Below are 26,019 nucleotides of genomic sequence, written 5' to 3'. Positions count from 1 at the left end.
GTATGGCTCTGATTCATAAACTAAGAGGTTTTCTGACCGCAAAATGGCATTTTTGAATTCACCAAACCTAAACAGCGATTCGGTACCATGTTACCGAATCATTTATTGGGTTTGTGGATAAACAGATTTGGTATTTGGAAGGGGCATGTTGCATGCGGCCATTCCAGATACGGAATATTCAAGCTATATATTAATGTTTTGCGAGGTGGTAAACACAAAGAGATGATGGACGGGACGCTGAAACTTTTCAGACACTCGCACCCAGTCACAGATCTGAGTTGAATCCATCATCTTTCTTTAGCTCAGTTCACCACCCCAGTTCAGACCCAGCCATATGCAAATGAGTCTTGACCCTGTGCCTCATGGGAACAGTCCAACCTAAACTGCCAAGCCATTTTTTCCCTGGACCGGAAACAAGCATGCTGGGACCAAAGGTGGTAAGCTATTCGTAAATGGGAAGGCATCCCTAAGGGACCCCTTTCCCTTTGTGAATGTTCACAAAATGTTTTTTTATGAGCAGGCAGTGGTCAATGAGACCACTCCCTGCGTAAAGAAAAGGTTTGTGCAATTCTTTTTTTTCAACGCATCCTGTTTTCCTTTACATGTATTTAAAAGCAATCACAGACATGGTAGTCTGCTGACCCCAGCTGACCACCATGACTTAAATTCTGAGGTAGGTCGAATTGCGATCCAATACAAATCAGTATTTTGAGAACCAACCTATTAATAAAGAGGTCAGTTCGCAAAATATAAGTAGATTCGTTAGAAGTCAGTGTGCATATTGCACCCACTTCTAACAAATCCATTAATTTCTCTTAAGGAATCGCAAATTGCGAATCTTTATTTTGCGCAATTTATGCTTCCTTAAATGGAATCTTTTCTTTGTACACGAGTGCCGAAATCTCAAATTGGAGTTCCAAATGAAGCAGCATTCGACTTCTGGTCTTGATTTCTAAAATACAAATGACATTTTTATATTGAAGTATGGGATCTTTTATTAGCATATGATTTTTGGATATGCCTCAAAGAATTGAAAAATTTGAATACAAGAATCCAAAATGAAACATAAACTTCCAAAATTAAAATTCTGAATTTAAAAAATCGGTCCTGTCTGGAGTAAGTAAGTTTTGAAAAGGGATGGCCCATTTTGATTCTAGCATTGGAATTCGCTCCTACAGGGAAGCAGAAATTACAAGTGTCCCTTTCGTCAGTACAGGGCTTGGTTTGCCGGGGATAGTGACGTAATCTAGGAGTGTGCTAAACCTGGTTTCCTACGCTCAGTGGCATGACACAGGCCCCGCGGTGCAGCACAGTACTCTGGACATAGAACTCCTGATTAAATCCGGAGCGAGGGGGGCCTACATGTGTACCTTGCGGGGGCGGGTGGGGGGGAGGCTTAAGTTTCGTTGTGACTTAGCCATGAGCACAGCACATTTTAATGCAGCGTACTGCAGTGAATTAATCATTAACGTGCTACTGCATGAAACCACCCTTTGAACCTGGAAAAAAGGACAGCAGCTAACGGGAAACCACGTAAAATAATTGGAAGGGCGAAAGGCACAGATACTGCCACTCTCACCGCTCTAAAAACCATCTCTTTCACGTGTTCAGTGACATTCTGAGGTCTCGCTGTTTCACGCTGGCAAGAGATTGATTACGCTCACACTCCGTTCGTGGCACGTCATCTTCCGGGTTGTCTGCAAACGCATGCACCGGCTTTCTGTTCTCGTTCTTTAAATTGCACGGCTGCAAACAGCCTCTCGACTCTCTTTGAAGAAGTCTCGCAGGTGAGAATGAAACGTGCTTTAGTGGACAAAGAATTACGTGCGGAGCCTGGTAGTTTGGGGGCGTTGCAAACATTTCTAACAGGATGGTGTGTGCAATTCTGATGGGATTTTGCCATCTTTTAGTCTTATGATAATGTTCCCATTGATTTATTTGTGCTTTTAGATGCAGGCGGTGGGGCACAACACTCTTTTTTGGGGGGTCATCAGACTTTGATCCAGTACGAGCGTCGGAGAGACAAATAAATGGGGAAAGACGGAGGAAGCGAAAGATAGGAAAACAGCGACAAGGGTGAAAACGGTTCTGAAAATGGATGAGATTAAGAGACACAGTTTAGGGTGGCCGAAGAAAGAAGCATGGAGTGTAATTAAAACCATGCAATGTTATTCAGCCAGTGTGTAGGTAATCTGGCAGTGGTCTCCTAAGAACTCTGAGCCCATGCTTTTGTTTATTGTTTCAGAAACCAATCACAGGCTACTACTCCCCTTTCCAAGAAAGCTACATTGGGGGCTGGAGGGTGTGAAAGAGCCCCAGCTTCAATTCATAGCAATGAACCTTATTTTCAATTTTTTTTTGACAGTTTGAAAAGTCTTATACTTTTCAGTGAGATAGATGTTGGACCAGCCCCACAAGTTGTTCACATTTCTTCCAAAATATCCTTCACACTTATGCGCTGATTACCAGTACTGATGCCATGGTAGAATTGCATGTGATGTTGCCGTTATAGTGCAATTACGAGTTGAACCCAATGGAATGGAGAATTAACCTGTGGGACCCATTTCACTGGTTGTAAAACCAGAGTTCAACATTCCATGGAGGTTTTCCTTTTAGCAGGAGGGATGATGTATGCGCAAGCCTGTAGTTGTGTTGGGGGTTAATCGAATGTGGGGGTAGGGTTAGAGAGATTGGGGGGAAAAGGAAACTTTTTTCCAGCACAGGGATCTTATACTCTTCCCCCAGTATGGAAAAACACAGAATGAGGCTTGGCTACTGCTACAGCCAAAGCCTCGTGCAAATCTTCAGGCTGGAAAAATTGGTCAGGTTTTCCCACAACCTGTTAAGGTGCGGAAAAACTGAACTAATAATCAGGCAGAGCAAAATTAACGCCTCTTGGTGATGGCAACTAAGATGGAGAAAAACTGTACTTAAATAAGCATTGGTATAGCCAATAGTTTCGCCTTTGGGACCTTATAAGTGTTTAGCCATGCAACAGTTGATGTTGTTGCACCAAGGATATTGTGCTCCATAACTAAATACTCATAAGGTCCCAAAAGCGAGACCTATTGGCTATGCCAATGCTTGTTTTTTCATAGTCACATGACTATCCTATCTTACTCGCATATGCAAATCTTCCTTATGGGCAAATTTCTCGTCTAACACTACCTCAACTACTTCTTTGGCATAGCCTATGACGGCCCACTACCTTCCCCCTAACTACCGGGTCTCCCGAAACACCAGAATCTGGGGACCGGGTCAGAATTATTGAAAATGTACTCTGTAAATATGGTTTGTCGCTCTTTGTAATCGGTTATGTAAAATGTAAATACATGCTTCGTGTATATATATTCCTGCACTATACTGCTACTTGAGCTGTAACTGGTCGACTCTAAATCTGTCTGTATATTGCTTTGCTCCCCTGTAAAGCGCTCTGATACCCTAACGGGTCAAGTTCGCGCTCTATAAAACACATAAATAAATAAAATAAATAAATAAAAATCTTTACACAAAGAAAATTTGTGTTAGGATTCCCCACCCTGGCAGCCCACCGGGGAAACACTCGCTGCCCGCTACTGCCAGTCCGGCCCTGATTCTGACCTAACCCTAACTGCACTGGCACTATCACCACCAATATAATGTATTTTTCTTTTTCCCCCTGAAAGTTATACTTTTGCAATGACCCTCCGCCTTTATGATGATCAAAGTTTATTGCTTCACCCCAAGCTACCCATCACTGCCCTGATTGTGGACTTTTCTCATTTCAGTTTAAATACTTAATGTTTGGGCAACTGCGCTGTGTGTTGGTGGTGTTTGTCCTGAGGGTGGTGGGGTATGCACTTATCATCTCTACCTTGGTGAGCGGGAGAGTGCTAAAACTGTGCTGATGATGCAGTGGTTCCTTCCCTCCCCGCACGTCTCTGTGGGTGTTCCCCAGGGTTCCATATAGACGCTGAGCGCAGAGGCCTTTGGCATTGAGCCAGTACCCTGCTAATGTCCTTTGTGGGTGGGAGATTCTGCTGTTAGTTTCTGCCTTGAACTCCATTTTTATTTTTTTACGCGCTGTGTGGCCAGCATGAATTGCAGCTGTGAAGCCTCTGCTTCCCCATATGCACCACAGTACTGTGGCCATTGGGCACGTAAACGTCCCACAGACTCTCAGATCATACTAGCATGGGCAGCAGTGATGTATCTTCCCTCTGTCAAACACAGATACGTCACACCACTACTGCAACTGATAGACTAAGATTCCTTAGTATGACCCAAACGGGCCTGCCATTGCTGGTAGTGATGCAAGCTTCTATCTCATGTGATCACGACTAAGGAGCTTCAATTCAGTAGGCGGACCATATAGCCATATACAGATATAGATATAGATAGATATATATGTGTATGTATATACGTGAATGTGTACGTATGTGTATGTATATATGTGTATGTATATATATATATGTGTGTGTGTGTGTATACGTGTGTGTATGTGTATATAAGTGTATGTATCTATGAATATGTGTATACGTGTATGTCTATATATGTGTATGTATATACGTGTATGTATATACATGTATGTATATATGATCTGGCACTGCATAATACTCTTCAGGGCAGCCTCACTAGTCTTGCCTGAGTAATATTAGTAGTGGTTTGTATACATTCCTCTTCCTAAGTACATGAAACCAATCACTGTGGGGATCAATTGTCAGGGTACCTTCCACCTTCTGCCTAACACCCTTGGCTCTTGTCGGAACCACAAACGTAGTGCAGCAAAGCCAAATTTAGACCAGCTTGGAGCTGTCAAATCTGTGAAAGTCGATACATCTTCAGATGCACAGTCCTCGGGAGGAACATGATGGCTGCATTCTTTGTTGAAGCAGCTGTCTGGTCAACCTGCAGCCAAAGGGCAAGATTGATTTTCTAACAGAAATCAAAGGGGATGTTCCGGTTCTGATGAATATACCCAAAGGGTCGTACGGTCGTACCCTACAGGTACAGTCCAGTGTTTAAGGGCTGGCTGGATGAGATTGTAAAGAGGTGATTTTGTAAAAAAATATTTTTGGTAGGCATAAGTCTGTTGCAACAAACATCAATATGTACTGGCCAGTATAAGAACTATTAGGATCAGGAGACTTTCTGGCAAGAAATAATATTTTGTCTTTCATCTTTAAAACAAACGTAGAATGGTTACAGTGAGGTCTTTTTGTAACCTTTTCTGCATCACCAGCTGCTGATGTGCAAAAAAACCGGACTCGACGAGAGAGTGAAAACTATACATCACCCTTCACAGTGCTGTGACGTCACTGGAATTGTAGCTCGTGCCATTTGAAACCTGACTACAGCTCGTCTAAACAAGCGCTGAAACACAAACGCGGCAGCGAAAGTGAAACAGGCTAACAAATGGGAGGGGTGGGGGGAGTGGGAGAGAACACACAGCGATTCCCTTGCGGGAGCGAACCTATGTTGTCAAAGCTCGCTCCCGCAAGGGAATCGCCAGACGTGCACGCGTTGCCATTGGAAGCAATGCAACGCGTGCACGTTTGTGCCCGCAAAGCTGTGCCGATTCCTAAAGGTCTCTTTCTGCTGCGTAGGCGAGACCTAAAAATGAGCATTTTGTTTACATGGTTTATGCATTCTTACTAAGTAAAATCCAGACATAAAATTTAATTGTGGGTACAGCTTTTTTCAACTATCAATTAAGCAGAAGTACAACCGAAAATAGTTAGCTCCGCACAAAGTAGTCATCTCTACAAAATAATCATGTGTGATACCTTTTCACATCACAAATATTAAGTGTGACTAGCCACTGTGTAAGAATATACTTTGACAAACCATTTGTCTAGCCTTTTTGACTTGGGCTAAAATACTATCTAGAGGATTGTAAGAGATCCATTGTAACTGACAAACGACTCCCCTGAGGCACAGACAGGGGCCAGAGATGGGAATATGCCCCCAAGGACACCGCCCACTCTAGTTCACTCACCAGATTAGAACGCGGAAGGCAGTCACACCCTTCAATGAAGATCGAGGATGCAGGATACAAAGAATATTGTAAACCAACTTCAATGAGCAAACACAGTTGTTCATCCAGGACAGGCATACATATGGGAATAATGTGACAACTGTGTGACATAAGGAAAAATAAGTGATTTGGTATGGTATCTGTTATCGTATGTGGCTTAAAATAGTTCATTAAAACAATATATGTCTTTTTCCTAAAGAAAATACTGACTTACGGTTGTGGCTACATTTGGACTTGAAGGGAATGTACTTGTTATTAATTGCTATGAACGTAGCACTATCCCAAAACTAATAAGCAGCTATTTAAAATATAAACAGGGTGGGTGAGACATCTGTCGATATCATCACGAACACTATGTTTAAAGTATATACTCAAGAATACATTCTAAATAGAAAGAATGGGCCATCGGTGCAATTTTTTGTTGAATTTTCGTGGACCTTTTCACATCTAGCAAGATCAGACAAACTAATAATATGCTGCCATTTTATTAAGAAGTTGGCCCTTGTGAAGGGAAAGCATGGTAGGTTTTTACTATTTCTAATGGGGTAGATGTCTTGTGACAATCTGTTGGGATTGCTGTCATAAAAACAGAAGAGTGCCATAGGTCAGTTGCCTGTTTGAATTGAAAGCCAGTTTGTTATCACTTGTAGCCTTGTCATAATTCCTTTCCCATGTCAATTGCATGGGCTCTTGTCCCCGTCTCTTGGTGTCCAGGTGTGTTTTGTAGGTGTGCTCTAAAATCTGCTATGTTAATCTACCAGTCTGGGACATCTAAGATGATCCTACAATATAATCACTGATATTAGTAATTTCTTGCTCGCTCATCCATTGTCATGTAGTTCCCACTAATCCGTAGGATCTGCACGTTTGTTGGGCAACATAAACTTTAGGTGAGGTGCCACGACTGATTCCGAGCACCCCCGCAGGAAATGCTGGCCTAGGGGCCAGCTAGCTTACAGTGCCCCCATTAGCCTCCCTAACCGTACCAGCGAGCGAATGGTTTCTGGCAACCACTAAACATGACAACCCTGACCCCCTCAGGGATCGTGGTAACAGATCAAAAATATTTCGCTCAGTCACTCGTGCATACTTGTTCTCAGAGAAATATACAGAAAATACACAGTGGGACGTTTTCAATATTTATTGAACCAACGTTATTCTTGTAGAAAATAAATGTGCTGCGATAATCAGACAGAAGCAGATGAAAGTGATTACAAGCACCAAAAGAGTAAACAGTAGATACAGTTCTACAATGGTGCTAAAACAGTGTATATATGAAGGCACATAAAACAAGGTAGTAATCAGGCATACTCCTACTAAGCAAACCCTACTCTGTGTGTGCCTAGAGTGTGTGTAGGTGCGAAGCCATGAATCCCCCCAGGGACAATTCAACTCCATTACCTTACGCCAGAGAATGTAGGACCCCATCCTGGTCACGAACTGGACACCCATCACAGAGATGTCAGACCGCTGGGTGTCAGCTGAAGTGCCTCCTGTGCTTATCCTATGAGATGCTGATTATTTATAATAAAAAGCATCCTTGTGATGTACGTAGAGATTAGCAATGTTATGGATTTGTAGGTATAGCCCTGTCGCCCATGGATGAAGATAGAACGACATTTGTACATTCGTGCGTAAAGGCCTTGTACTTGGTGTTCGAGGAATTGTGATAATGTCATGCGAAGTTAGATGTGTAAACAGAAGTAGTTTCAGAGAAACTAATCTAATATTGTCACTCACACAAATATGTGGAAAAAGGTCACAGCAGAAACGTTATTGTGAAAAAGAGGACAATATAAGAAATGAGCAGCTTCGCTACATGGGCCAAACCTGGGCACATAACACTATTGCCTGTAGTACTTAAGCACTATTGTGAGTTCTGCCAGCTGCATGCTGTACATAAACTAGTGTTAGCCACCTTTTTTTTAAACATATTTTTATTGGTATTTATAGCTTACAATGGTAAATAGCAAAAGGAATACATTCCGTTGGATTGCATGTTTCATCCTTTACATCACAGTATAACGGTATCTGTATATGAGGTTGGTCGATGGACATTTTGCCAACGGTGGTATTTGGGGCTATGTAAATGCCTTATAGAACAGGGGTATGGAAACTGGGGGATTATTCATGGAATTTCTGGGTACAGATGTCAAGCGTGGCGTTAGGGTGATACGAGTCTCACTAAGCGATGCCAGTGTGTGCTGTTGGAGATGAGGGGTAGATTATGGTCGGTCTGACTCTGAAATCTGGCTGTCAAGTGTGACGTGATGTGTGGTGAAATTGACAGTCAGCATTGTGATTATGCCACCGGGGAAGATCCGTTGTGTGCAGTTGTGGTTTGGACTAGTGGTTGCGGGTCCGTTGGTGTGTGCGTACCAATGCCTGGGTCCTCTCCAGTTGATGATTGCTTGAAGCGGTGTAGTAATATGGCCCACTCCATGGATATGGGGTGCCTACGTATCCCCTTCACCTCCTCCTCTCACCTTTTCCCCTGCGGCAGACCATTTGGGTGGCGCTCCCACCCATGCCACAAGCGGGGGACCTGTGGGGGATCACCAGTGCATGGCTATACTCCGCTTAGCTAGTAAAACGGCTAGTGAAATAAATCGAAGGTGCACTTTGTAATGTTTCTGTTTCCGGAAAAGACCTAGCGCACTGGCTTCCCATGTGTTCAAGTATGTAAGCCCTGTGAGGTCTCTAAGGGAGTCTTGCATATTTTGCCAATAGGATTGGATTGCAGGGCAACTCCAGAACATATGGTGAAAATCTGCTTCCTGCGATTGGCATCTATGGCAGAGGAACTGTGTGTCTGGATACATTTTTTGAAGGCGTGCCGGTGTCAGATATGCTCTATGAAGAATGTAAAATTGTATAGTTTTAAATCATGCGTTTCTGGACACCTTCTTGGGGTATTCCAGAGCCCTCTCCCATTCTTTCTCATGTAGTGGACGTCCAATTTCCTCCTCCCAGGTGGTACGCAAGGTCACTAAGGGTTTGTTCGTGAGTTCTCGTATGGCTTTATAGAACCATGTGGTTAAGTGTCGTCCCGCTCCCATGTGTAGGACTGCATGGATGACCAGGTGCGTGTTTGGTTCCATCGCTGTCGTTCTCCCCTTCCGACGAGAAAATGTGTGGTGGTCGATCCATGTCCTCTGTAAGGGTGGATGCCTGCAGGTCGATCACTGCCTGTAGGGCCTCCTGTCGTTCCGTCACAATTTGTTCCAAGTCTGCAGGGGGGGGGGGAAACCATTGCTCACCTCTGTTCTGCCACCAGCATGCGACCCTCGGGGTCCCCAGATGTCAGTCTCACCATTCACAGCGGATTCCGGATGCCATTTTGAAGTCAGGCGGTCCCGATCGGGGAGCCGCCCAGGGAGTATCTGTTGGGCCGAAGATACCAGCCGGGCCCCCGGTTCCCAGGCCACTGATGAAAGGGGTTACCACGCCTGGTCGTCGCACGCTGGGGCGTAATTTCAGGACGTTCTCTCCCCGAGATGGGGTCCGCTTCGATCAAAATGGCGGGTCCTCACCAGTCGCTCCCTTCCGATGCCACCTTCTGCTGCGTGGCGGGGCTATCGCTGAGTCACTGCCTCGATGTGAGGTCCCCTCACTCTCGCCCCCACCTTGGGGGGGTCGTCGCGCTTGTTTTTAGGTGCTGGTCTCGCGGTGCCGATCCGGTCCCCTTCGATGCACTGTCAGGGGTGATCGGGCGCCATCTTGCCGCGGAGAGCCCGAGTCCGGCGTTCTCGAGTTGCTGCAGATTGGGCACTCAATTTCCACGTAGTGAGGGCATCCGTGTATTCAGGGCAGATTCCGGCAGCTGGATGTCGTCTTTGCCACTCAGAACGACGCCGGGAAACGGGCGATATGCTGGCCCGATCGCGGAGCCTCAGCAGAACACGGCTGCCATCGTAGCCTGCTTGGCCACGCCCCCATGTTAGCCACCTTGAGGGGAATTATATCAGACAGTCTCTATAATTGGATCCTCCAACAGTTTTACCATTATTAGAAATTGCATGCTTGTTCCTTAGTTGTATGCATTGTACAGGCACAGGTCTGAGCTCTGCTGGTTACATCATGCTTATGGGCAAATATCTTTGGTCATCTTGGAATGTGTTCTTCCCTTTTACATGTTCATTATTTTTAACTCAATCCAGATCCAAGCCTCTGCCCATGCAGTAATGTGTCCCAAGGCTAAACTCTACTTCACATTGCAACTACTTCTTGGAACTGCTAGGTGGCAGCAGAGTTAGGCAGACATTTCACCTAGGTACCTTGACTCATAATTATAAATGTCATGTGCAAGTAATGCCAATGTACTGTAGAACTGGCGTGTTTTCTTGCTTCCTCAAACCACCCCTTTCAATGCTGAAATCATCATTTAACTCCTCCAATCTTCTATTGATTGTCATTAGCCGGCACCACATTTTTTTCCTACAGCAATACACTAATTAAGTATTTACTTGGGCAAATCGACTGATAGTACCTTGTGTTTCTTGCCTTACCTCACAGCACATATCAATTAACATACAATCCCTGTACCTTCCAATTCAAACTCCTCCACACAAACACATCTTTTATGCCCTCAATGATATGATCTCTCCATAGACCACACAACCATCTTATGCACACTGGACATTGACAACTCTTTATTAATTGTTGCTTGAGTTCATATCGCCTTCCTATGCTATTCTCAAATTTTCTACGCTTATTATTGCTGGTCTGAAGGAAGCTGTCCAGTTTTCCAACCCCTAACTGACCCTCAATGTCTTTCTAGTAAGGCATATTTTACAATTAAAATTGCCTGAATTTCTTTTGCAATTACTGAGCTACAAAACTATCATACCCAACATCAAAACCAGGGATCTACAACATTCTCTGTAATAAGAGCTACTTATGTTCAATGAAAATCACCCAGAGCTACTAATAATATTAAAGTTGTAATAGTGACCACAGTAGACAATATTACATTGATTGCCACCCCATGCAAGCTTACCTGCAGCGATCACCTCAGTGCACCAGGCAACTTTGCTAGAATTAATGTAAAAAAAGCTCTTATCAATTTGGAATGCCTCTATATGAGTAATATCTATGAGCAATAGCTGCACTGGCTATGTAAACAAGGTACAAAAATGAGTAATAAGCCTCCCCAGTGCTAGTTGCACTCAGATTAGCAGCTCCATCTACCCATGTGGACATGCAGTCATACTCCATAAATGTTTAGTAGAAATCTTGCCCAACATACATAGTTATAAGCCAGACTATGCCATGTCACATTTCTGTAACCAGACAGACTTTAATTTAGATGAATGAGTCGGCCATTATCGAAGCTGGACTTGAATTGAAAGTAGCCCTGAAAAATACCTGTTTCCATACAGCTCAAGCCCAATCCCCTTTAGCAGGGTTTTTGAGTGGAGGGAGGGGAGAGTTCTCCTGCCAGGAACTGTTTAAACAATTTGAATCAAACGAATAATTTCCTACATACTTTCATCAAATAGGCTTATATCTACAGGGAGTTATAAAAACACTCCTCAAATATTTCAGTACTCCAGGATCTGGCACATTAATCAGAGCCATTTTTTAACAGAAGAAGATTATGCATATGCTTCTGCCAAACATATGTGCCTCACCCACAGGTCTGGGTTTAGGGCCGCATCACGTAAGGATCTTAAAGTCTGTCCATCCATATAACGAGCCCCCTGTTTGGAGGCCTACTGGGGTGTTAACTTATTTCCGATAAGTGTGATTCCTGTAGAACAGAAGCATGCGCATGCCTAGCAAAATAATACAGGCCTTAAGTAGATGTCAAACAGTGGTACAGTCAAGCATAATATCTGGGGGTTCCCACTAGACAGCGGGAGTTTCATGATTGAGACAAAAAAGGATTGGATGGAGTTTAAACACCTATTTAGGAGATTAAATCAAACACATTTATTTAGGAATAAGGATTATCTAATCAGAAATACTGCCCATAGCAAAATGGCCATCTATTGCATCATCCCAAAAGAATGTATATAAAGGTGGTGACGATGTTAAGGCATTAATGGGACAATCAAGAGACCGCACAATTCAATCATGTACAGTTTGAGAACTTGATAACAAAGCGATTTGGGCAAAATAACACTATTGTTGTTCACGTGCTGGAGACAGGATTAGAGCCAGACATCAAAATCAGCCATGTATCCCTCAGACCAGATGGAATGGAGGAGAAATCTTATTGAATGGGCCCTTGCTGAGTACGTCCATATGAGTACTTTAAAAATGACCCCACATGGGTAGAAGATCTAGAAGTATGGGCGGAAATGGTGGACATATTTACTAGTCTACTGGGGTATCGTCGGTCACCGCCACATTCCTTTATCCCAAAGGCAGGACTGAGAGGGACAAATTATTTAATAATATGATGGGTGAGCAGTATTACTCATCTATGCAACCGTGGTCAAAGTTTGGCGATGGACTTGGTGGAGCTGGGCCTGGGTAGGCATTGGGTAAAAGCGGAATTAGAAGACTAGGCATTTGGAAGCCTGAAGGAACACACAGGCATGGAAATCAATTTGGGAAGATGTAATTATGCACAGCTTTTTCCTATTAATATAAGTAAAAATGATTTGGTATGTATTCGGATCTAAAGTAAAGATGATTTGTATTGTTTATTGTAAGTTTTGAGAACATTTTTTAAAATGAACAAGGCCATTCACGAGAATAACCTACACGTGTGAATAATTTACACTTGTAATTTACGCTGAGAATCAAACACTGCTGTGCCCACGTAAAGTATCGAAGGCTACAAGTTACTTACGATCGTATATGTGAAGAAAATCATATGTAGATTAATGCGCAACTTCAGTATCCCATATCTAGAAACTAAAGAGAATATCACATGAATATAGTGACATTGAGCTGCCGAATATCTTGAGACTAAAGTAGCACATGAAATAAACCCTCCCGAAGCCGCTAACCTGAAAAACGCTGACTTGAGTAGCAGTCCGACTCGCGGTCTTGATTTCAACACGGAGTGAGTTGACCCGGAAGCACAATCAGCTATATCCGGTTCACGTATCGATAGAGTAAAACGCTGCCTCCCCATATGAGTATTTCAAATGAGGAAAAGACGACGGCCATCTTGAGCAACGAATCAAGTACGGAAACAATCTAAATATACCGTGAGGACTAGAGACCAAGTATTATAAATAAATCGCAATATGCAGAATTTACATTGTAACTAAACAGATGTCAAAAGGCAAAATATTAATGTGCGAGATAAAAACTATATTTAATGAGGAAGGGAAAATATATGGCAATTCCCCAGTAATATATTTAATGATAACAATGTGTGTACTCTGTTTCAGCAACGCGATGCATGTAAAATCGAAATCACGAAATTTCAAATGTGGCACCTGTAGTGTTTGTGATAAGGCTATGGATAAAAAGAAAGAATTCACCAACCCGATAGGCGAGGTCTTCACAATTCGACAAATGATCAATTGTAACAGCAAATATGTTATTTATATGCTCAAATGTAAATGCAACAAATTTTATATTGGCAGCACAATTAGACCCTTGAAACAGCGTATTGGTGAACATAGTCGAGCTATTAGATATAATGATTTAAGATATCCTACTGCAGTTCATATTAATGATTGTATTTCTCAAGGAACACACAAAACATTTACTTTTTGTGGTATCGAAAAAATTGAGTTGGATCCCAGGGGTGGAAATAGGGAATTGCAATTAAGACGTAGAGAGGCAATATGGATCATGAAAATGCTAGCGGTTGAGCGCGGTCTTAATTTAGACCAGGAATCACATTATTTCCTGGGGGACTAGGCTTGTTGGCTGCTGAATCTGGTATCTTTTATATAGTATAGATACTATACTATGTTGAAATATGCTGACATAGTACTTGTTGTATCCACCATTCAACATTTGGCCTGGCTACATGTATTTCCTGTGCCACCTGTTTTTCATGAGTATCTTAAAGATTCAGTCTCTGATGTAAATAATTTCGTATGCTAATAAGTATGCTTGATTTACATGTTCGACTGTCCAGAAATTTTGTTTTCATGATTTACCCACTATCATTCATGTTACATTGGTTTATGAGATGTCCATGTCATAATAGTTTAAGATTGGTCATGTTTGCTGATTTCGATTTTACATGCATCGCGTTGCTGAAACAGAGTACACACATTGTTATCATTAAATATATTACTGGGGAATTGCCATATATTTTCCCTTCCTCATTAAATATAGTTTTTATCTCGCACATTAATATTTTGCCTTTTGACATCTGTTTAGTTACAATGTAAATTCTGCATATTGCGATTTATTTATAATACTTGGGGCCATATGTAGGTAGGGACACATTTACCACTTCATAAATACCGAATTTTACCGATTCGGTATTTATGAAGTGGTAAATGATATGTAGGTAATTGGTCGGTAAATATTACCGATTCGGAATAATTCGGTAATTACCGAATCGGTATTTACCGATTCGGTAATGAGGCATACCCTCCCATTGATGGGAAGGTATGCCTCATTACCGAATCGGTAAATACCGATTCGGTAATGGGGGGAACACATGCAAGGGTGGCAGGGTGTCACATTGACACCCTGTTGCACCCCTGAAACGGCCATGTGTGCACATGTGGCACACATACATGCCCGAAGGGCATGTATGTCTGCCACATTGCACACTTGTAGGCGCTATGAAATGCATTTCACCATCCATACTTTATTTACCACCAACTATTAGTTGGTGGTAAATACCGACTCCAAACATCACCCACACACTCCCCCTACATCTCATTTCTGTATTCGGAATTTACCGAATCGGTAAAATTACCGATTCGGTAATTTTACCGATTCGGTAAATTCCGAATACAGAAATTGTCCCCCTACATACCAAAAGCCAAAATACCGGTCGGTAACGGTATAATTACCGAAAATCGGCCGTTACCGACCGGTATTTGCTTCCTACATGAGGCCCTTGGTCTCTAGTCCTCACGGTATATTTAGATTGTTTCCGTACTTGATTCGTTGCTCAAGATGGCCGTCGTCTTTTCCTCATTTGAAATACTCATATGGGGAGGCAGCGTTTTACTCTATCGATACGTGAACCGGATATAGCTGATTGCGCTTTCGGGTCAACTCACTCCGTGTTGAAATCAAGACCGCTAGTCGGACTGCTACTCAAGTCAGCGTTTTTCAGTTTAGCGGCTTCGGGAGGGTTTATTTCATGTGCTACTTTAGTCTCAAGATATTCGGCAGCTCAATGTCACTATATTCATGTGATATTCTCTTTAGTTTCTAGATATGGGATACTGAAGTTGCGCATTAATCTACATATGATTTTCTTCACATATACGATCGTAAGTAACGTGTAGCCTTCGATACTTTACGTGGGCACAGCAGTGTTTGATTCTCACCTGTAATATATCCCCCTCGTAGTGAATGTTCTGACATATATATGATTTGGGGTGATAATGAATTCAGGACGGTGTATTTATTTAATTTTTGTAATTTTTGATGTAAGTAGACATGTCAACCTAGCCACGTCACATGGAAGCACGATTGACACTTTAGTTTATTTCATTATTATACTTGGTATGACTGACAAATACTTTAATTTCTTGGACTTAGATGGAGAGTTGTGGTGATATTTATTACTACAATATAATTTTTTGTGTTCTTTTCAGATTCACGTATTTGCATTGATATTAATTCACAGCTAAGTCCTAATTATTGCCCAGGACGGATGATTTACTGGCGTTGAGGTAGTTTTGTAGTCTATTATTTTAGCTTGTCCATTATATTCATTTGTGGTTTTGGCGATCTTGCTTGTAACCTGATATTTAGTCATTACTTTTTCCATTTAGAATTTATGCTGATCTTATTTCTTCGACTGGTACGTGATATACTGTATATACTATTCTGACTTATAATGTCGCTCACTTCATGGTGCTTTTCTTGGAGTTGCTTTGGATTTGTTTTGTTCAATTTATTCTATCGGCTTTCTATTATTCCCATAAATCATCTCACTGCTCTGCGGTGTTTATCAACTAATTTTGACCTCATTAGTTTATCATTCTCACCAATTGGTTGGATAGTTGGGATATTCCTCGCTATCAATACACTCTGTCTCAGCAACGCGGGTCTTGTCACGCTAACTCAATCTATTGTGTTTTTCCACACTACTTACTGTCTATATATGAGCATGCCTTGGTTTATTTGTGTAGGCTCCATTTGTATCACTTAACAAGTGTTATTGTTTCGTTGTGTACGTGTCACACAGAAACTTTATATTTATTTTCCAGCCCTGAGGAAGTCGTGGGTACTCCCGGGTGACGAAACACCGGATTCCGAGGCAACCACAGCACAGAGACCGCCCTACTTGCCACCACAGATGACATCCGCACCCTCCTGGACCAAGGCAACTCCGCAGCCCTCATCCTACTCAACCTATCAGCGGCCTTCGACAGTCTCCCACTGCACACTAGTCGCCAGACTACACGACGCAGGCATACAAGGAACAGCCCTGGACTGGATCCGATCTTTCCTCACCGGAAGAAGCCAAAGGATCAGACTCCCACTCTTCCTCTCCGACCCCACAAAAATCACCTGCGGAGTCCCACAGGGTTCATCCCTGAGCCCCACCCTCTTCAACACCTACATGGCCCCCCTCGCAGCCATCGTCCTACAACACGGCCTCAACTTCGTATCCTACGCCGACGACACCCAGCTCATCCTCTCCCTCACTAAAGACCCCACCACTGCCAAACTCAACTTCCAGAAAGGAATGCAAGACGTCGCAGTCTGGATGACCAACAGCTGCCTGAAGCTCAACGACGAGAAGACAGAAGTCCTTGTCCTCGGTACCACCCCTTCTGCAAGGGACAGCACCTGGTGGCCGACCGCCCTCGGAAGCCCACCTACCCCCTCAGACCACGCCAAGAACCTTGGCATCGTACTCGACTCATCACTCACCAAGAACCTTGGCATCGTACTCGACTCATCACTCACCATGAACCGACAGGTCAACGCCATCACCTCCAGCTGCTTCAACACCCTCCGCAAGACCTTCAAGTAGATCCCCCCTGAGTCAAGGAAGACAGTCACCCACGCACTCCTCACCAGCAGACTGGACTATGGAAACGCACTCTACGCCGGCATCAACAAGTCCCTACTCCAATACAGAACACCGCCGCCAGACTCGTCATCGGCATCCCCCGACACGATCAGTCAACACCTACGAAGTCTCCACTGGCTCCCCATGGAGAAAAGAGTCACTTTCAAAATCCTCACTCACGCCTACAAATGCCTACACAACAACGGACCCAAATACCTCAACGACAGAATCAGCTTCCACGTACCCAAAAGAAACCTCCGATCTTCCGACCTCGCACTGGCCAAAACCCCGCGCATCCACAGAGCCAGAGCAGGCAGAAGATCCTTCTCTCACATTGCAGCCAAGACCTAGAACGAGCTACCAGCAGGAAGACCCTCAAGACCTCGCTCTTCGGCTAAACAGATCTACGGACCCCCCCTTCAGCGCCTTGAGACCCTCACGGGTGAGTAGTGCGGTTGCTATTCCCTGATTGATTGATTGATTGATTGGCATCTTGCCCCACAGAAACACTGCTAAACCTGAGAGACCAGCACACGTGTTACATCTGTGCCGAGAACTTACCAGTGACTCTATGCATGCAGGAGAGAAAGCAATTCTCCACATACTACCTTGGAAGCGTTTAGTTGCACACCACACTCAGCAGGTTGAGTTTCTGCCCTGCCTGTAGCGCTGTGGAATCTCCACACTAACAATCACCCAGAGGGGTGTTCCATGAGCTGCCTAGAGTGCCATGCATTCAGTGCTTTGGGTAGAATGTAGAGTTCAGCACTGGGTGAAGAATGTTAACTTGGGTTTCTTCGTGTACCAGATGAACATCATCATTTTCAGGAAAGGGACGACAACAAGTCTTTTATGCTGCCCTCCCATTATGGTTGTGATGCTATTCAAGTTTTCCAATCCAAGATGCTTTTGCCTGCAATATTAGTTCCTTTATGAGTCATATATACGGAGGCATTGCCAAGCATCACAACTAATTCCTTATTTAATTATTTTTTACATTCTTCATTCCCTTGCCATTTGTTGTCCCTGATTTGGCATGTACAGTTGGAACTTCTACTGCAATCTATTTCCTCATTCCCTTGTATGGCTGTTTTTTCCTTCCTGATGTCAGGGGAGTTTAGTGCCTTGTTAATCACTTGAGTATTAATCTCTGTCTTAAATCAAGAGCGAAAAGATTTCCACTGAGTTTTATTTGTACCCTTTGTGTTTTTTCTTTCTTTCTATCTGTGACCCTTTAAAAAAAAGCACTGGCTACCTTTCATGCGTACTTTGAAGTGTAAGGTGGCACCATGACCAATGAGAAGGATCACCCTTTCCACAGGTAATCAAGAAGGTAACTAATCAGATTTTCTCAGCATCCATTATTTGACAATGTGGTTGAGGAAGTCTCCCACTAAGATGCCAAATGGGACCTTGCATCCTAAATGACGAAAAGACATTTGGTAAGGTTATATGAGACAATTTGTTGAGTGTGCTGAACCACATGAGCCTTGGTCACAAACTTATTAGACCGGTATTTCTGTTATATATTGTTAATCTCAGTCAACACAATAATCTTGACCAAGTGGGAGAGCGAGAGAAGTCCACTGTGGAGAAACGCAACTCTTGTTCACTTTAAATTCAAAGGAGTACAGGGAGTCGGAGGTAAAACAGATCAGTTTATTCAAGCTGAAGCGGATGCAAAACCAACAAGGAAAAACCTGTTCCGTGAAGGTAAAGAACAACTAAAGGAATTCTCCTTTCATATTTATACTATACTTCAAACAAGTCTGCCTACAGACTTCACTTCCCTCCCTTAATCCATTGGAAATTTCCTTCCAGTTATACATACAGAAAGAATAGTTAACCACACTACATTTTGAACATACCATCTCTAATTGCAAATTGAATGGAAACAAAAACCAGTGTGTCTTTCTATCTCAGAGAAGCACCAATGATTACCAAAGTGCAATTATTCTAACAACAACTCCAAGGACATGGAGAAAAAATAAAAGAATGTACAATGTTGGGACGTACATGGAAAATTCCTCAGACAACGTTATACAAAGTGAGGTGGATTAAAAAAAAGTCTGCACTCATGTTCATATTATATAACCTTTTCCTCACCACTGTCGAACCTTCCGGTAGTTTTAAATGTGGGACCCTTTGCACATTGCTGCATAACTTTTACATGCAGCTAGCCTATTAGCTGGTGACACAGAACGTACAGTTTCTCTACTTATCAATAAAATGTTGTTATACCTCACAGACCCAGCATGATCTGTGATAGAATGCTTGAAGAGACAGAGGTATTTGTATTGGTGTCTGGTGTTAAGATGAGTTGGGCCAAATTGATTATGTTCCTGATTGGTGCACAGAAATATGCGGGGTTGGACCTCCTCCCACATTATCCATAGGTTGGGAAATACCATCGATACTTGGGCATGCAAATTGCTCACGTTGACACTCTGAATTATAAGATAGATGGTTAACCGAAGTCTTTAGATGAAATTACTGTTACGATTGATGGACTGTATAGCACTAGCAAAGATGCTAATGTTCCGAAGAAAGAAAACATCCCTCTCTGAAGCTGCAAAAAGGCACAAAATGAAATCACAAATGAAAGCACTAAAATGATGTTGTACATTCAACTTGAGTCAGTTAAAATATATACAGTCAAATGCCACCACATGATCTTACAATGTATACAAATATATATAGCATTACATAGACTGAGGTCAGAACAATTATATAAGAAAGAATAGGGGTTGATGAAGAAACATACAGAGTTAAGTTCAGGTATGAGTGGGGTGGTCTTCCAGATACCTCTAGAAGTCTTTTGTTCTTTTTTTTAACTGAAAGACTCTGTTGACCGCTAGCTAGAACCCCATGTAGACAACAAAGGAGAAATAAATTGAAAACATATCTAGAACAATGTTAGGATACTTTGCCCATGCAAACTCGAGGATGATTAAGACAGCACACTAACCTTAGCATAAACCAGACCATTGAGACGGCAACAATTTTTTTCCCAAGTTCATCCTAGCCCAGTAAAAGGGACCAAAGAAGAGGAAAAGACGATAAAACACCCGCCGTACATAGCAGATAAGCAGCCAAGCCAATCTGTGTTGTTTAAACATCCCTGCAATAGCCTGTTCTCCAATAGGTGCAGGAAATTCTCCAGGGTCTCTGCGTTTTAGTGTGGATAATTGGGCCATATAGCCAGGTTCTGTTTGAAAAAGGAGAAGAGGATCCCATGGAAATTAGGGGTGAGCTCAGAGATCCGCGTATTGCACCTAAGAACCTGAAGGTGGCTTCTATTTTCCCTTTCAGGTGAATAATCAGGTAGTCACCACCTTGTTAAGTGCAAGTTGAAAACGGTCATTAGTAAGGAGTAGTTTAGTGCTCCATCATCAAAGCAGCCTTCTGAGAAGAACTGTAATAGGGAGTGTTCATTGGGATCAAAAAAAGTATCCCCCATTTACCAGTAGACAACCCCATTGAGTTGATTCTGGGAATAGACAGCATTCACTTCTGTACTCTGTTAGAAAAAGCTTTGAAGAAAAGGTATGACTGGCTCAAGGAAGCCCCTTTTTCTCATGAAGATATTAGTTTAATGGGCTACCAGATACCTAAAAAGAGTAAGTGAGAAGGTAAGAGAAGAAGTGGGCTGTTAATGATACACCATTCTATCAAGAACCTAGGCAGCTAGACCGAAACGTCAGAGCTGCACAATTGAAAGACCCACCTTGCAGTTTTGCATAGGGACAAGTCCAAGAAGAAGGAACTCTTCCCTAAGTACGACAACCATCTTATACTTGAGGGCGTATTATATAGCACGGGAAAGGAGGGGCAGACACCTCATTTGGTAGTACCACAAGACTGTAGAGACAAATAATTGTTCTATGTTATTCTTACTTGCTGGCTGGACACTTTGGTTTATTTGGAAAAAATGTCCCAAAGTATTTTAGGTCACTTATAAGCCTGGCATCTATGCCCAAATAAAATAATATAGTGCCAGGAATGCCCAGTCTGTAAGAAAAGTAACCTTATAAGCCCCCTAGGGCACCACTTGAGTGAATGCTCATTGTAGACACTCCCTTCTAAAAAGAAGGCTTAGATATTACAAGACCATTGGTATCATCTACCAGGGGTTACAAATATGTATTGGCCATGGTCAACTATACAACTCGATACTCAGAAGCTGTAACTCTCAGTAAAATAAATACAAACAATATATCCTCCACTGTCAGTGAAATTTGTTCACAGTTGTGTTCCCTAAAAAGATTCTGGGCGACCAAGGTACTCCTTTTGTATTGAAATTAATGACACAAGTTTGTGAACAATTGAGCATAAAACAATTCCGTACATTGCCCTACCATCTCCAAATGGATGGTTTGGGTTAGTGGTATAATGACACTCTTAGGCTCATTCTAAACAAAATATTGTCATGAAGGAAAGGAATGGGATAACCTGTTACCACTAGCTCTCTTTGTGATAAATATTCAGACACAAGCCAGCTTGGGGTGCTCATCGTTCAAACTATTCTTTGGACTTAAACCTTGTACTTTGCTAGCCTTGACCCGTGAAACTCCCATGGAAGACAAACCCCTATTAGAGAATGTTGTCCAGTTAAGAACTCACCTAGGGAAGCTACGAGGGATTTCATAGGTGAACCTAGAGGAAGCCCAAGAAAAACAACAAGAGTATTACAATTGGTTGGCAAAGTGGAGGGAGGTGTCTCTGGACGTTTGTCCTTAGTACTGTTACCTGCTAGGGAGCAAAAGTTGTGGTCTAAGTAACAAGGTTATTTCCAAGTCCTAGAGAGAGTGAATCAGCTTACATACAAAATAAAGTGAACAGGTGACCCCAGGAAGCAGCAAATGTTTCATATTAACCATTTATAGTTTAAATCTTTTTATTGAAGTACATATAGCAGAGATTCCAAGAAAAGAGTGTTGCAGCGCTCTGTGTCTGAACGTGCTGTAGTTATCTCAATCAGTAACAATAAACAATCCCCTTCGCATGCCCACCTCTCTCCCCCCGTACTCACTATAGAAATAGTCATGGGCACAGCATGGGGACTCGGCATTAAATGGTCAGGTGTCACTCATTGGCAGTTGGGGGGGGCGGGGGTATCCGCCAGCCTGAGAATACACAGGTATTTAGGGTATTCTGGAATTCTGCAGACCGAAGCGTGAGAAATGGGCACCATATCTCTCTAAATGTAGCCCCAGAGCGGAAAGAGAGGAAGCTATCCTCTCCATCTCTAGTATATACCATATTCTATGGAGCCACCCCAGGTATGTAGGTATGAGTCCGGACTCCCATTGAGCGATGATATTCTGGAGTGACGCCTACAGTGCTAATCCCATTTGCTTCCCTCTACGGGATTTGAGTGGGAAGGTTACCGTGCTAGGCAGATCCAACATCGTATATGTGGAGAACCTGGGGTTTTGCATGCCGAAGTGCGAGTCTGTCGTCTAGGATTTTAGTCCAATATTCTTCTAGTCGTGGGCAGTCCCACAGCAAGTGGAGCGGGGTGCTCGGGGAGCTGGGCATGGCTCTGGGTTGCCTCTATCTAGGCGTACTGGGGTAAGATACCAGTAGGTCTCTATTCAAGCTTTGTTTCTGTCTGTGTGTCTAGCTCTGTAGTAGAAGTCTCCCCACACCTTGGGGGACAACTTCCTCTATTCCCCCTCCCACCTCTTCTAACTGGGGATGCTCGACGGATGAGTGGGCTGGCGCAGAAAGGCATATAACTCTGAAATGAGTCATCTGTATGTTTGGTCACCAGCCATTTTTTGTACGGTGTTGGCTGTGTTCTCACTGCAATGTGGTTGGTAGAGTTTAAAAGCCAATGTCTCAGTTGCAAGTATCGTGTTCTTTCGGCTTCCGGCAAGTTATATTGCTGGCGTAATTGGGGGGAGTTAAATTATTCTATCCACATCAAATAAGTGGCCGGCCGGTTGGCATTGCATCTGTCGCCATACTGCGAATGCCCCGCGCTGCAAGTCCGGGGAGAAGTCAGCGTTATTAAAGAGGGGTGTCATGGGGGAGGGGAATGTCGTGAGACCTCATTGGGTCCCCACCCGATTCCAGACCTCCATGATCGACTTAGTGATGGGGACACTTGCAAGCTCTTTGGCCGGTGTGCTTTCCTGAGGAAAAGTAGCTTCCACAAGAGGAGTCCTGCTATCACAGTGCTTTTTGGATTTGTCTCTACTCCACTCCACTCCAGGAGGTAGCGCAGCTGCGCTGTTTGAAAGTAATGCAGTAGGTTGGGCACACCCAGGCCACCTACTTCTGGCGGTAGGTAACTCGATCCCTTGGCATTCGAGGTCTATTATGCAACCATACGAACTGATTCATTTCTTAATGTAGAGTGAGGATCATCCTTTTCGGGGGTGTGTCCAGTAGCGTCTGGATGGGGTATAGAACTCTCGGCAGGGCAGTCATTTTAAGAGCAGCAACTTGTCCAGGTCAAGACAGATGGTGTTGCTTCCAACTATTTATGTCCTCTTTAATCCGGCAGGGTAAGGAGCTATAGTTTAGGGTAACAGTCTGGTGAACTGAGGCAACAGGTTGGATTCGTAGATACAGGATGGATGTGCGGGCTAACTGTATGGGTATTGGGCCTTAAGACGGGTTAAGTGCATATGGGTAATCGATAGGTAAAGGGCCTGGGATTTATTGACGTTGACTCGAAATCCCGATGCAGAGCTGAAAGTAGACAGTTCTTCTAGAAAAGCAGGCAGGTCCGTACTGGGATTAGTCATTGAGAGTAAAATATAATCAGCGTATACGCTAATAGTGTGTCATCCCCCCCAAAAGGCAATTCCTGTAATTTTGGGATTATCTCTGATCCGCTGAGCCATGGATTCCATGTAAAGAGCAAACAGGGGCGACAAAGAGCACCCCTGCCTGGTGCCTTTGTTGATGGGAAAGGCCGCTGATGGTGGTTGACCCTTACCGTTGCTGTGGGCGAGCTGTAACAGCTCGCCACCCGCGCTCTGAAACGGTCGCCGTTCCTGAAATGGGAAAGGGTCTGTTCCAGGTATGGCCAGTGCACCCGATCAAACGCCTTCCCTACATCGACTGTTAGCAACAGGGATTCGCCGTCTAATGAGTATTACATTTTTTTAGTTATTTATAATGTTTTGTATAGCGCTAACGGGACCCTTACGGGTATCAGAGTGCTTCACAATTTTGGGTAAGAGGGATACAATATTGGGAAGCAAAACATGTGTTACATAATTATGCAAGGCGCTTGCAAGACTCCTGTAGGTATCAGAACTCTTCACATAAGGGTAGGGCGGATACAGTAATGGGTGAGGAACATTCGAACACATGTATGTACAACGCATGCTAACTGTTATTCCCAGGTATATAACCATGTAAAAGTCAATCAAGACACCAAATAGAAGGCAGTAATGAAGGCTAGGAGCCAGGGCCTATTAGGGCAGGAACTTGAGCATTAAGATTTTTTTCACTTCCTTTTTAGGTCTCGCCTGACCCAGCGCATGCGCTGGTCTGGCGAGCCTTTTAGTGTGTGGGTTTTCAAAGGGCTGCCACAGGCTTTTGGTGGCCTAGCGCTTGCGTTCACGCGAGCGTGCACGCGTGCATCCGCCATCTGTCTTTGATCGCGATCACTTTCACCTTCGCGGGGCGCGCGGCCGTGTCACTTTCACGGCCGCGCAGCCAATGCTTGTCTTGCTCTGGTAGCTGGTGGTTTGTGTCCCTCATCAGCACCTTCAATGAGTTCTGCTTACACCCGCTAATCTTTGAGATCAAAGACCATGCACTGTCTCTGCCTTTGATGTATGCGAAGGGTCATGGGTCAAATCACGACAACTATATCTTGGGGAAGAGGGCCCAGCTCTTTAAGACTACCCCCACTTGTAAGCACTAGGTCCACAATGGTCTCTTTCCAGCGGGGGCTCTGCTACCGGAGAAGCCCGCACACCGAATCTAGATTATATCTTTTTCTTCCTCCGGATCCAACTGGGCGCTGCAACAAGCGGCTCGCGAAACGAGCGACTCATGCGCTTCCCTTTAATTGAGTTCCTTCGAATGGCTTCCACTCCATCTTCATGCAGCTGCCCCCTACGTGACGTGGAGCGTGGCCTACATCCCCCAAAAAAGCCAATGGTGCTTCCTTCCTTTTCTATCTCACTATAGTAACCAGGCGAGAACCCACTTCTCCGAGCACCATCAGGACGTCTATTGCTTTATCCAGTACATAGCACACTTCTGCACTGAAACCTTTGTAAGTCAGGATATGGCCTCGTCCCACCACATGTGGCTACCTCCGAGTCACTTTTCTCGCTGCACTACAGTAGTGATAGGGTGTCCACAGGCATCAACGCGGGTGCAAGTGGGATTTATTGCCCAAATTTCAAGCAGTAGTACAAGGCCTCTCTTTCAGTAGGGTCCTTCCTTAACTACCCACAAAAACCCCATTCCCGCTCCTGATCTTTCATTTACTGTCCTTTCTGCAGGAGTAAATGCTCTCGGAATTTACCCCTGTAGATACATTCGGTTGCACGCTAAGATCCACACCAACCCCAGGAGTCGGGCCCACAATATTTAGGCTGAAACAAAATAAATCAGACCTGTTTGCTCCAGGATCAATACTGATGGAGGCAGTGGTACAAAATTGCAATTTTCAAACCTTGCAGGGTCAAAAGGGATCAGAAATGTAACCCCTTAGCATCATGTGTCTTTTTTAGAACCCACAAAAGTAGACATTGTAGTGGGTTTGAATTCAGCCTCTCCAGTGTTGGATGCGGATATTACACAGCGCTGCTGGGTCGGGGGTACATTTGTTTTTCATAAATAAATAATGACATTGATATCAATCACTAAATTACGTATCTTAGTTTTGGGA

General features: G+C 43.6%; 1 protein-coding gene across 6 annotated transcripts in view; it reads left to right on the top strand.

Moving 5' to 3' along the window:
* The window catches only part of GLYCTK (glycerate kinase), a 106,988-nt gene that overhangs the window by 53,720 nt on the left and 27,249 nt on the right, over nucleotides 1-26,019 (top strand). The window contains exons 1-3 of one of the 6 annotated variants that reach the window (XM_085624794.1): nucleotides 1,529-1,787; nucleotides 15,721-15,798; nucleotides 15,881-15,929. The exons of 3 other annotated variants lie outside the window; for them this stretch is intronic. In XM_085624794.1, the coding sequence (XP_085480920.1) occupies nucleotides 15,906-15,929 (24 nt within the window). In that variant the 5' untranslated portion in view covers nucleotides 1,529-1,787; nucleotides 15,721-15,798; nucleotides 15,881-15,905. Of the gene's footprint in view, nucleotides 1-1,501; nucleotides 1,788-15,720; nucleotides 15,799-15,880; nucleotides 15,930-26,019 lie in introns of those variants that run through there. 2 more of the 6 variants (XM_085624796.1, XM_085624795.1) reach the window with 2 other exon arrangements.

Source organism: Triturus cristatus, chromosome 9 (genome assembly GCF_964204655.1).
Source record: "Triturus cristatus chromosome 9, aTriCri1.1, whole genome shotgun sequence".
NCBI lineage: Eukaryota > Metazoa > Chordata > Amphibia > Caudata > Salamandridae > Triturus > Triturus cristatus.
The sequence above is the reverse complement of the archived record's forward strand: the minus strand, read 5'-3'. Positions and strand labels throughout refer to the sequence as shown.